Source organism: Sceloporus undulatus, chromosome 5, assembly GCF_019175285.1.
Source record: "Sceloporus undulatus isolate JIND9_A2432 ecotype Alabama chromosome 5, SceUnd_v1.1, whole genome shotgun sequence".
NCBI classification, from domain to species: Eukaryota; Metazoa; Chordata; class Lepidosauria; order Squamata; family Phrynosomatidae; genus Sceloporus; species Sceloporus undulatus.
The window spans coordinates 148,390,935-148,403,546 of record NC_056526.1 but is presented as its reverse complement, the minus strand read 5'-3'; the positions used below and the strand labels follow the sequence as shown (position 1 = coordinate 148,403,546).

General features: G+C 39.8%; 1 protein-coding gene across 2 annotated transcripts in view; it reads left to right on the top strand.

The window, feature by feature from the left end:
• Positions 1-12,612, top strand: part of LOC121931422 (hedgehog interacting protein) — a 111,698-nt gene that overhangs the window by 10,531 nt on the left and 88,555 nt on the right. For both annotated transcript variants that reach the window (XM_042469162.1, XM_042469163.1), the window contains exon 2: positions 10,337-10,529. In XM_042469162.1, the coding sequence (XP_042325096.1) occupies positions 10,337-10,529 (193 nt within the window). The remainder of the gene's footprint in view (positions 1-10,336; positions 10,530-12,612) is intronic.

Below are 12,612 nucleotides of genomic sequence, written 5' to 3'. Positions count from 1 at the left end.
AGAGATTGCATCTAAACGTTAGAAAGAACCTCCTGGCAGTAGGAGCTCTTTGAGAATGTAACACACTGCCCTGGAGTGTACTGGAGTCTCCTTCTTTGGAGGTTTTTTAACAGAGGCTGGGTGGCCATCTATCAGATGTACTTTGTGCATGGCAAGGGGTTGGACTGGATGGCCCTTGAGGTCTCTTCCAACTCTGTGATTCCATGTATATGGGTTTCTCACTTTGTGCCCTTCCAGCAGGTTCCTTTTATTGTATCAGTCATTTCCGCAGTGAGGTAGAAAGGGGGCAGCAGGGGAGCAGTGAAGGTAAAGGGGGCAGTAAAGAGAGTTTTAGTCAAAGTACTGGTATACAAGAAAGACAAAGGGAATCCACAGCATTTAGGACCATGGTGGGGATGACGGTTGCATGAAAGTTCTATTGAGAGTCCCTTAAAAACACAACACAGACACGCCAATCTTTTTGTGTGGTGGTGTCTCCTGCTCCTCCCTCACCCTCACAAGCTCACTCCCTCAGCTGTGTCTTTCACTGGTGGTGGCAGGGGCAGTTAGGGAACTCTTGTGAGGCTTGGGCACAGGACATTGTTTCTATGGCTCAGAGTGGCACCATTTTGCAACAGACTGACTGGAACAAGGAGTTAGAACATGTGGCAGTAGGGGAGAAGTGGTGGCAAAAAGCAGCTTTCAATTCTGGAATCCTGCTTAAGTTTTGTGAACTTTGCTGGGACTTGGCTGCCAGGTTGGAGCTACTCTGCTCCTGTTTTCTTTCATCAGGCTGAGAGAATAGGAAAGAGAAGAAACAAGGTTTGTGTATGTTTGTGTGTATGTGGGGGTGGGGACACTTGAAACCATTTGAGGAAGGAGAGGGAGGAATATCTGGGGTTGCTTCTTGGAACTGGTCCACCTTGGAACAGCTCCTATAGATAAAATCCCTCCCTTTCCCCATCTATACCAGTTTCCAATCCAAGGTATATGGCCTCCATAAACCCCCTACACACACACTGGCTGTGCCCCTCTGCACTCCAGCAAAGAAGGATTGAGAGTCTTTCTTCAGTAGGGAAAAGCTTGTCCCTTTTCACCTGGTCACCTTGGGAGCAGCAACCGAACAGCTAGCTGAGCAGGGTCCAAGTGGTCTCTTGCCTACACTGGCCTTTGCTGGAGGGGGTAGCATGGGTAAGAGGCTTCTAGGTTGCTGGCCATTCAGTTGTTTGGTTCTCGTTCCCAGGGTGACTGGGTGCAAAGGGATCAGAGAATAAGCAGCCAGTTCAGCAGCGACCAGGAAGCCTCTCACCCAGGACAGCTTTTGCTACATGGCTGGCACAGGTGACAGGCTTTTCAGTCGCTACTCAGCCAGCTGCTCAGTTGCTGTTCCCAAGGTCACTGAGTGAAAAGGGAGCAGTGGCTGAGATTGGTTGTTTTAAATTTGCAATAGAACTGGAGATGTAATATCAAGAAATATGTATGGGAGGGTGCTAGGATTGTTGCCCAAGGGGAAAGAGGGCAGTAGACAGAAAAAGTTTGGAGACCACTGTATTATATGAATAGGTTGTACAATTCACATGACTGATTACTTACAGCAGGCCTGGGAAGACATACCCACTTCTCTTTAGGCTGCAAGCGAATGGAATTAACAGTGCAGCAACCTGCCATCTAGGCACATTCTTTTAAATACATGTTTATGGCCTTCATGATGAAAACCCAGTAGGACATCTCTGCTTAGAGTTCAAAAATGTCTAGTAGTGAACCTGTGACCACGGTAGAGATGATGATGATGATGATTGTTCCACCATTTTGCCAGTTTCAGTCTCAAAGCAGCTTACAACAGTTAAAATAAACATAGCTAAAATTACAACACAAAAAAATAAGATTTGACTGAATGATCAAAAAATTTAAACCTGTTAAAAGCATAACCCATAAAAAGGAAAATAGAAAATAGAAAATCCAGCACATTATGCAAAGCCCTTTCCTTGTGAGCAATCAAACTTCTCCGGCCTGCCAAAAAAAAGCAGTTCACTTTCCTGTAGTGAGGAAGGCTAGTCTAGCCTCTCTGGGAAGTGGACTCCAGAACATAGGAGCAGACACCAAAAAGGCCCTATTCTGCATTCCCACCAGATGTATCTGTGACAGTAGTGGGACAGAGAGGAGAGCCTTCACAGAAGACCTCAAAACACAGGCATGTAACAAGATGGTCCTTCAGATAATCTGGACCTGAGCTATATAGGCTTTATAGGTCATAACCAGCACTTTGAATTGTGCTCAGAAATGGACCAGCATACAGTGAAACTGTTGCAATAAGAGAGTTGTGTGCTCCCTATGTTGTTATTGTGTGCCTTCAAGTAATTTCCGACTTATGGCTTCCTTCGCAAGGTTCTTCAGAGGGGGTTTGCCATTGCCATTCTCCCGAGGCTGAGAGAGTAAGTTTCATGGCTGAGTGGGGGATTCAAAGCCATAGTCCACTACACCACACCGACTGTCCATGATCCCTATAGCCACCCCAATTAGCAATCTGGCTACAGCCTTTGAACTAGCTGGAATTTTCAAACACTCTTCAAAGGTAAAGCATATTACGTTAATCAAAACATGATGTAATTAAGGCATGTGTCATCCTGGCCAAAACTCAATCTAGTAAATGCTATTCAATTTACTTAAGATATTAATTTTGAACTTGAAGCCACTCAGGTTTCTTGGCCTTAACTTAGCTTTTGAGAATGCATGATAGAGTGGAAGAAAAGCAGACTACAGTTTCTGGAAGGGGTAGTGCTGTACTATTATGAAGTATCTTGAAAATAATGCTTAGCAAGTACTTTAAAATGCCGTATAATTAAATTATGTGTTCCTATGCCAGGGCTATCCCAGAGACTTCAGTACATTTCAGTGGCACAACTGCATTAAAACCACAGACTGATTACTTAGCACAGTGTAAAACCTTCTCTGATCTAATGTGACACCAGTTTTTACACAATTGCCATCAAGCCAATAAAAAGTGATGAATATAAAATTATGTTACGGAACTATGGCATCTCAGAACAGCATGATACAATATGCACTAATTATGGGCTGGATCAAAATTGAATTAACAGTGCTGAATTTGCACATAAAGCATCTTATTCAAGCAGAATAAGTGGAATAATATAGTGAAAGATTGTATTGTATCCAAAAGAGTTGTTCATTGTGACATTACAAAGACTGAAACACCACATATTCCACATGGTCCATGGTCTGAATAGCATCAATAAGGATTGAATATCAAATTGATTTGATGTTGTATAGTTTTCTAGAATGTGAGTATGGTTGGGACATTATCCATGTTGAAAGTAATTTTGTGGAAAGGGGGGGGGGATGCAATAAGCCAAACATAAGCATTCATGAATTGGTGATCACAAAAGGTTCTGTGCAGTTCCTAAGCTTACAAAAGTTCAGAAAATTAAAAAGGCATAGATGTGCTATTTCTCAAGATCACTCACTTTTCTCAGTATACATTCATCATTTTTCTTTGACTATTATGTCTACTTATAACTTAGGTTTTAGTTAATGGGTAAATGTTAAATTTGTATATTTTAATTAACACATGTACATGTGCTACGGACATTTTCACTCTCCCCTGGAGAGATAGGTATGATCTTGAGGGGACAAAATTAATGAAATAAATTATGTATGATTTTTTTTGGATTTTAAAATAAAGAGTAAAAACCGAAGGGAATTTGCAAGGAGTGTCTTTGATAATTTAGAATTGCTTTTCCTCTGCAATACTTTTTAATACAAAATGGTTTATTGGCCAGTTTCTAAATCCTTAAGGGATATATTATTCCCTAATACAATATCCTAAACTATAATATTATTTCTTAAGAACAGGAGATTTATTATTCTCCAGATGATGCTATGAAGCAGGGGTAGAGAATCTTTTGTCCACCAGCTGCTTTAGACCATAGCTCTGACAATATCTTATTATTGGCCATGGTACACAGGGCTGATGGAAATTGGAGGCCAAAACATATGGAAGGCAAAAATTCCACCACTATCCCTGTCTAAAAACAAGATATGTCCTTTCTGAGTCATCAGCCTGTTTAACAAAATTGTTCCTTTCTAACAGGAATGGTTTCACAGCAATGGAAAACACATAAAATCCCATGGTTTAGTAATAATTCTGAAGTGCAACTGTGAGCTGCTTTAATCAAACACTAATTTTATCATATCTGTAGGGCAAAGTAAAATTAATTTGTGTATCATATCCACACTGTGGGGCTTTAGTTGGCCATCCTAGGTGTGCAGTGTGGTTCATATGGTAATGAACAGTAAACAAGGTCCTGAGGCATAAGGAATCCATTAAGAGAAATTTGGGAACCATAAATCCACCAAATGAGTACTGAGATTTTAACATACTAGGAAGGGTTTTCTGGTATAATGTATTTATTTATGTCCTTGTTGCCCTGCCTTATCCTCCAGTAAGCTCAAGCCTGCATGCATAGTTCTCTTCCTCTCCACTTCATCCTTACGACAGCCCAGAGAAATATAGCTGGCCCAAAGTGTCATCCAGGGTATTATAGCTCAATGGAGGCCAGCACTCAAGTCACAAGTACCAGTGCAACATTCAACCCACTATACCATACACCGAATCGCTTAATTCACTATCCATATAAAAATAAGAGAGCTAGGGCAGTTATTTAGTGTACTGCTTTAAATCGGGTTGTTTTGCTAGTAATCTCTACATAATTCAGGGTTCATGCACCCAGCTGCAAAGGACAACTGCAGCAGTCTCTCTGCTCAGCAGGAAAGCACTTTCAAGCAGAAGGACTACAATCATTATTCCTCAGCTTGGCTTCATATCCCTGTTTCTTGGGGATATAAAGTGCCATTCCAGCAGTCCAGCTGTAGAGTGCAACGCTCAAGGCAGAGGGGTTCCAGCAATCTCTCCTGTCTTCATTCCATGGAGCTGACACCAAGGACAGCTGCCAGCTGTGTTGCCCCTCCACACATCAAGCCAGAAAATGCCATCTTGAGAAGCAAAGAACCTGTACTAGTTGTCCATTCTCACAGCTGCCTCTGAGGCAAAACTGAGAGATGTGTGAACTGATTGCCTCTTCCTTCCTTTCTTCCCCTGCCCTCCAAAACCTACATTTAGTTGGGAGGAGAGGGAACTTGCTCCCAGTCTGAGGCTTTTGTTTGGCAGGATGGAGGTAGAGATGGAAATGGATGACATTTGATGATGCTTTCATGGCTAATACTTTACGTATCCCAAAATAATTTAAACTGCAATGGGATTATTTTTGGTAACACAAGGACAGAAATTGTTCTTTGAGGATGTATACCTGATTTGTGAATGTATACAATAAAGAGATGGAAATAATACTACTCTTCAGAAGTTGTTGGAAAGCACCTCCCATAAGCCATAGCCAGCATAGTTAGCTGGGATGATAGGCACTGCAATCCAACAGCATCCAGAGGGCCATGTGTTCCTAATTCCCAATCTAAGGCCAATCATTGTATCTTTTCCCTTGGAATCTTTAAACTGCTGTATGTATCCTGCATAGCTTTAACAGGGAAGATGGAATACGATCAGGGGCTACACATAGTTCCCAAACCCAGTATCTGAGAGTCCTGAGACCATACCTGGTCTGTATGCTGTTTTTTACAACCAGTTTTCCAGTGTACAAGAGAGAGAACACTCATGCATAGCATTCCTGTTGCCCAAGTTTTTGAGTCAGGCTAATGTGGGCATGTGAGTGGGAGCCTTCTTTACCCATCTCACTGCATACAATCAGCACCTGATCCTGCTCTCATATGATGGAAATCATTTTTTCTTTTTTATTATTTAGGGCTTTTTTATTTGCTAGGATATTTGCACACTTGTACTTGTCTTTAGACAGGGATAGTGGTGGAATTTTTTGCCTTCCATATATTTTGGCCTACAACTCTCATAAGCCCTCTGTACTATGGCCAATGGTAAGATATTGTAGAAGTTATGGTCCTAATCAGTGAGCAGGCCAAAGATTCTCTGCTTACTTACAGAGATACCGTAAGTACTTACAGGGATACTGATCGATATATTAAGGAAGGCTCTCCTGCTTTCCTGAGACCTTTTCATTTCCTACATAATTCTTCACCTCTCATATCACTGTACTGTCCATTCTGATTCAATGGGGCTTTATGAATAGGGTTGTCATGTGTCTTCTTGTAGATGTTCTCAAATCAAAGAGAACCCAAGCAGCCTTGGGGCAGATATCTGATTTCTTGTAGCAGGTTGGAGAATGCAGAACCGAAATTTCAAGTTCCATTGTTAAATGTAGCTGCAGTGGTCTTTCAAAATATCACTTGTAGATATCACTAGTGGAACTGTGTCATCTCTGAACAGAAACAAACACAGCTCTAACACTATGATTTTCTTAGCTATCATGATGAGATAGCAACACATGTTTAGGAGCAGAAACTGAAAATGTTACTTTTTAAAACCAACTACTTGGAAAATCTCCCAGATAAGATTTTAAGAGTTGTAACCCCCCCAAAAAAAAATTGTACAAAAAACAAGAGTAAGCTTTCCAAGCACTAGATTTCCATAAATTTACAGGATACTTATATAAAGTTATCCTTGCAAAAATGATGTTTAAGAAACCACAATAATAGCAAAAGGAATGAAGGAAAAATAGAAAGACTGTAACTGCAAGTTGGAAGAAGAGATATTTGTGCCTTCTGTTAAAAAAATGGGAATGTTAAATAGAGAGAATATTGCCAATTTTCAGTTGTATTGCAGCCACATTAAAAAGTGTTTGAAAATGCTTTCTGTTTCTCTGTTGTGTTCCCACAAACAAGTATCCTTTCACACAGCAAGGGAAGGAGTAGCCTTTTCTTAATGAAAATTCATTGGGAAGTTACATACTAAGTTTGAAAAGGAGGAAGAACACTTGGGAGGATCCATCCTGAGCAGACTAGTGATGGAGTGTGTCCCCTATCCCTCCAGCCCCAATTGTTGTTTTTTTCCATAGTAAAAAAAAATGCATCAGTTACAATAAACTAAGGATAAATTATGAACTTTATTTGCTTTATACACACACATACACACACACACTCCTCCCTGTTGCCAACAAATTTATGGTGGCATACTCAGTAATTTGCAAATTGAAAACATCCTTTTAATTTAAAACATAAAATAAAATAAAACCCCAGCACTAATCAAAATATTTTAAATATTTTTTTAAACATCAGTCACCCTGATGATCTCACTGGGAGGGCAATAGGGTCCAATTTTTCCTCTGTTTTCCTGTTTAACTGGACGTGGGCAACTGCATGGGCACCATGAGCTGATTTCCCTTGACATTCCATAGTGGTCTCTGCCCAAAAACTCAGTGCCTCTATGGTGATAAGCCAACTGTCACCACAGTCACCTCCACCTCTGTTTAGAAACATATGCCACTTAAAAATTCAATTCTTTTCTAGATCCCTGTGCTGAAGAAATCATAAGCAGGATGTGGCCAGATTAATGTGGATCTGTGGGTTTGTTGTTGGGACAGAGTAAGGGGTGGCAACTGAAAAGGGGGAAGATTTAGTCATTAAGCCTAAGGCTCTCAATTTTTATTCAACCGTGCTTAGTTATAAAGGGTTTAATGACTGCCCACAATGTCATATGTTGTGCATTCATATTGTATTCCAAATGTCAATAGCAAAAAAAATAAATAAAAATAAAAATTATATGATGTTATGAATATGGTTTCTATGGTTCAGTGATAATTAAACACACAAGAGTTGCCAGTTGGTTGCATTTTCAACTAATCTGGCTGATTTTCAAATGAGTTTTTAATTCAGGTGCTATAAAAGCTGGGTTCACAGCTATTTGGACTTAGTTGTGTGTGTTACTATGGTGCGTGCTTTCATATTTGAGGAAAAAGACATATTTTCTCAGAACTACCATCCAGTCACTAATATCCCCATCTTGAATAAAGTGTTTAAGAGTCTGGGTTGGTAACTTGCGATGCTCTTGGAGGAAATGTATGATTTGGCACAAATTCAATCTGGTTTCAAGCCACATATACTATGGTACTGAAATGGCATTGATTGTCTTGACGTAGAACTATGCTGGGCAAAAGACAAAGGAAGTACTACCCTGTTGATTTTCCTGCGTCTCTTAAAGGCTTTTGAAAGCATTAATCATGGTATCTTTCAGATAACAGTAGGAGTCACTATGTTCTGCTCCTATCTATGGGCATGCATCCAGAGAGTGATAGTGAGGAACTCCTGTTCACCCTCAATACCATTGAGCTATGAGGTCTTACAGGTTTCTCTATTGTTTTGTCTTCCTGCTGGGGAAAGCATTATTCAGCTTTACTTTTCCTTGTCATTGGGGTCAGTTGATGCTGTGCAACTGGTGGTAGACCAGTTCCTACATGCTGTAATGGTTTGATGCAGGCCAATAAACTGTAGCCAAATCCTGATAATGGAGGCAGAGTGGCTTGGTATTTCTCAGGTTCAGGGACTGTGTAAGCCATCTAATGAAGATAGGGTTGCACTCCCCCTGAGGGTGCAAGGGTTCAGCCTGGTAGTATTCTTAGACCCTTCTTTGATTCTGGAGTCCCAGTTGTTTGCTGGGCTCAGAGTGTTTGGGGGCAGCTATTACTACATAATTCCCAGTTATGGCCTTTCTTGTACAGGATACAATTACTGGTAGGTTTTCAATTAGACTACCAGTACTACAGTGCCATCTTGAAAATGATTCAGAAGAGGAAGCTAATGCAGCCTGCAGAAGCTCAGTTGCTGACATGAACATCATCTAGAAGCCATGCAATACTGGTTTTAAAAAGACTTGCATTGACTGTCAATATGCTTTCCAGTCTGCCAGCATGGTGTAGTTGTTTAAATGTTAGACTTGGACACTGGGAGGCCAGGGTTCAAATCCCTGTTTGACCATGGAAACTCACTGGATGATCCAGCCTCAGAGCAAGCTCCTCTGAACAAATTCTTCAAAGAAACCCTGTGATAGGTTCCCCTTAGTGTTGTCATAAGTCTGAAATGACACAACAACAACAACAATAACCAAATTCAAGGTGCTGGTGATTATGTTTAAAGCCCTAAACTGCTTAGACCTCAAACCTGAAGGAACACCTCTCTCTATATATGCCTGTATGAGGAATGTGGTGTGCTGGAAGGGCCATCCTCTGTGTTCCACTAGTGGAAGCAATACTCTGTGGAGGGGATGTGGGAGAGAGTCTTTTCTAAGGCAACGACCCCATTGTGAAATTCCATCCCCAGAAAGGTCCAACTGGCACCAATACTGATGTCATTCTGGTGCCATGTAAAAATATGGCTCTTTCCTAAAGCTTTTGGGGCTTAATTGGTTTTGTCCAAATCTTCACATATGAATGGTTTAAATTGTTTTAAGCTGTTTAAAAATTGTTTTAAATTGGCTTGTTTTAAGTGTTAGATTATTTAATGTTCTAGTAGACTGGTATTCCTATGGCTTTACATTGTTTTAAACTGTTGAAAATGATTTTATGACACCATGAAATGCTTAGATATAGAGCAGGATATTAATTAATTAATTAATTAAATGTTCACAAAATGCATTCAGAATAAGACTGTACCAGTCTCTTTTGTAGTGACATACTATGGTGGTGAAATTCCATCACACTGTACATATGAGAAAGGAAACACAGCAGAGAAGACCATCTTTGCTGCCTTCTCCAGATAGATTTTTTTCTCTCCCCTTGCCCCCATGCCATTACCACCATTTGGTCTGTGGTAGGATACCAAGGGGCAAACAGGCAGGCAAAGGCCATCCCAGGCTCCTATTCTTTCCAGGATCTTGTGAGAGAGATCTTTATTTTTAAAATAAAAAAGATATAATTGTTTATTATTATTGTAACCTGCCTTCAATCCCATTGTGGGAGCAAGATGTGATATAAATCTTTTAAATAAAATAAAACAAAATAAAAAATATATATTTTATCTTGCTTACAAAGTTCTTTGAATTTTATCCTGAAATGTAGGATGAGGTGCTGCTGTCATTGTCGTTGTTACTGTTGTTTCCAACACATCCTTTTTGTTATCGCCTCAACATCCTTCATAGAATATGGGGCAGCACTACAAGGCACTATACAAGTTAGCACTTGGAGCATGGTATTTTTGCTCTGCCATTTAGTGAGGCCATACTTCCATAACTATTAAATTAACTTAGTTATAGTCACACAACAAAAGAAGAGAAATGATTCTTGTGTCGTTATTACTGAAACTGATATTATTGCATTTATATTCATTTACATGTAACTGTAAATTGACATAAAATATTTGCATTACTTCACAGTTATGTTTTTCAGAAGACAAAAAAACTTACATTTATCTGGTTTATGGCTTTCAGATCTTTTCTGTTACCAACAATACTGAGTGTGTGAAGCTGCTCCAGGAAATCAAATGTGCACACTGTTCACCAAATGCTCATAATCTGTTCCACACAACTGAGAAGGAAGCATTGGAAAAAGAGCTAGTCCTTCCTTTCCTGTGTAAGGATTATTGTAAAGAATTCTATTACACTTGCCGAGGTCACCTACCAGGTAAAATATTGCAAAACATTAATTCATTATATTTGATTATATTATGTGAAACATCTTATGTCTATCAGGAAAATACTGTACTATTTATGTGTTTTATGCTTTGGTTTAGGTAAATGAGTGCTCATTAAATGTAAGTGTTTCTTACATAATTAATGATATTAACCTGTCATAGTATGCAGTGTATCCTGTTCTGGGTAACTATATAGTGCAATAAGCAGGAACTGTTTTGTAAAGTCCTTCAGATAGTAAAAGCACATATTCTGGAGAGACACTGGATGTGGGTTTTGTAGGAAGAGATACCTCTTGTCTTAGTAGGTGGGACTTGAACTAAATGTGGCTAAAAGACATTTTAAAGTGACTGACTTGAAACCTCACATTGATGTAGCGTCTCTGACTTTTTGCTGGGACCTAATGGCCTTGGATGGCAAATGGCACTGTTGAAGTTCTTGATAGTTATGAGATACACTCCCTGTGTTTGGAATTTGATAACTCATCTTCCTTTTTATTGATGCTTTGAAGGTTGCTACCTTATTCCATTACTATTGTTTATTGTCAACATTAGTGAGTTGGACTTAAAGGTGTTTTTTTTTACTCCTGGAAGAAGTTGTTTGCTCATGGAAGGGCTGTTTTATACCTTCTACATATATTTTCTCTTATATGTATGAAAAAAAGTGAAAATATATCTGAAAAAACTATAATGGTCTGCTTGTGTGACCTATTATGTGAGAACAGAATCACAAAGTGTAATGCATCACAAAGTGTAATGCTATTCAACATCTTTATCAATGACTTGGAGGACAAAATTGGGGGCATACTTATCAAATTTGCAGATTACACCAAATTAGAAGGAATAGCTAATACCCCAGAGGACAGGATCAAAATTCAAGATGACCTGAATAGACTAGAAAGCTGGGCCAAAGCTAACAAAATGAAATTCATCACCGAGAAATGTAAGGTACTGCACTTAGGGCGGAAAAATGAAATGCACAGATATAGGATTGGGGACACCTGGCTGAATGAAACTACATGTGAAATGGATCTGGGAGCCCAAGTAGACCACAAGTTGAACATAAGTCAACAGTGCAACACAGCAGCTAAAAGGCCAATGCAATTTTAGGCTGCATCAACAAAAGTATAGTGCCTAGATCAAGGGAAGCAACAGTGCCACTATATTCTGCTCTGGTCAGGTCCTACCTGGAATATTGTGTCCAGTTCTGGGCACCACAATTTAAAAAGGATGTGGAGAAACTGGAGTGTGTCCAAAGGAGAGTGACTAAAATGGTGAAGGGTCTGGAAGCCATGCCCTACGAGGAACAACTTGGGGAGCTGGGGATGTTTAGCCTGGAGAAGAGAAGATTAAGAGGTGATATGATAGCCCTGTTTAAATATTTGAAGGGATGTCATATTGAGGAGGGAGCAAGCTTGTTTTCTGCTGCTCCAGAGGCTAGGACTCGGAACAATGGATGCAAGCTACAGGAAAAAGATTCCAGCTCAATATTAGGAGGAACCTCCTGACAGTAAGGTCTGTCCAACAGTGGAACACACTCCCTCGGAGTGTAGTGGAGTCTCCTTCCTTGAAGATCTTTAAACAGAGGCTGGATGGCCATGTGTCGGGGAGGCTTTGATTTAGATTTTCCTGCATGGCAGGGGGTTGGACTGAATGGCCCTTATGGTCTCTTCCAACTCTATTATTCTATGATTCGATGATTCTAGTAGTTATTTGCTTTCTGCTGTTTCTTTGGATCCATTCCTGAAGTTTGATTTTAAAAAAATGTTTCAGAAGAAAATTAAAAAACTGACATTAGAGATTAAACAGAACCTTTGTCATAGAAGGAAATGAAAAGGAGAAGGCATTGCATCCTCAAACTAAACAAATTATTTTTTAAAAAGGCAACGGCATCAGAAAAGCAGCAGGTAGCAACTAATGAAAAGGTGTTGCCCTGGCCTCTTTGAAGCACTTTGGCGAAGGATATTACCAAATATCATATGCAGCTTCAGGTTGAATGGTGGATGTTAAAATCATCAGAGAGAAGCCCCCTTATTCCTCAGGAACATTAACTTGCATTTTCAATACACTCCAAAT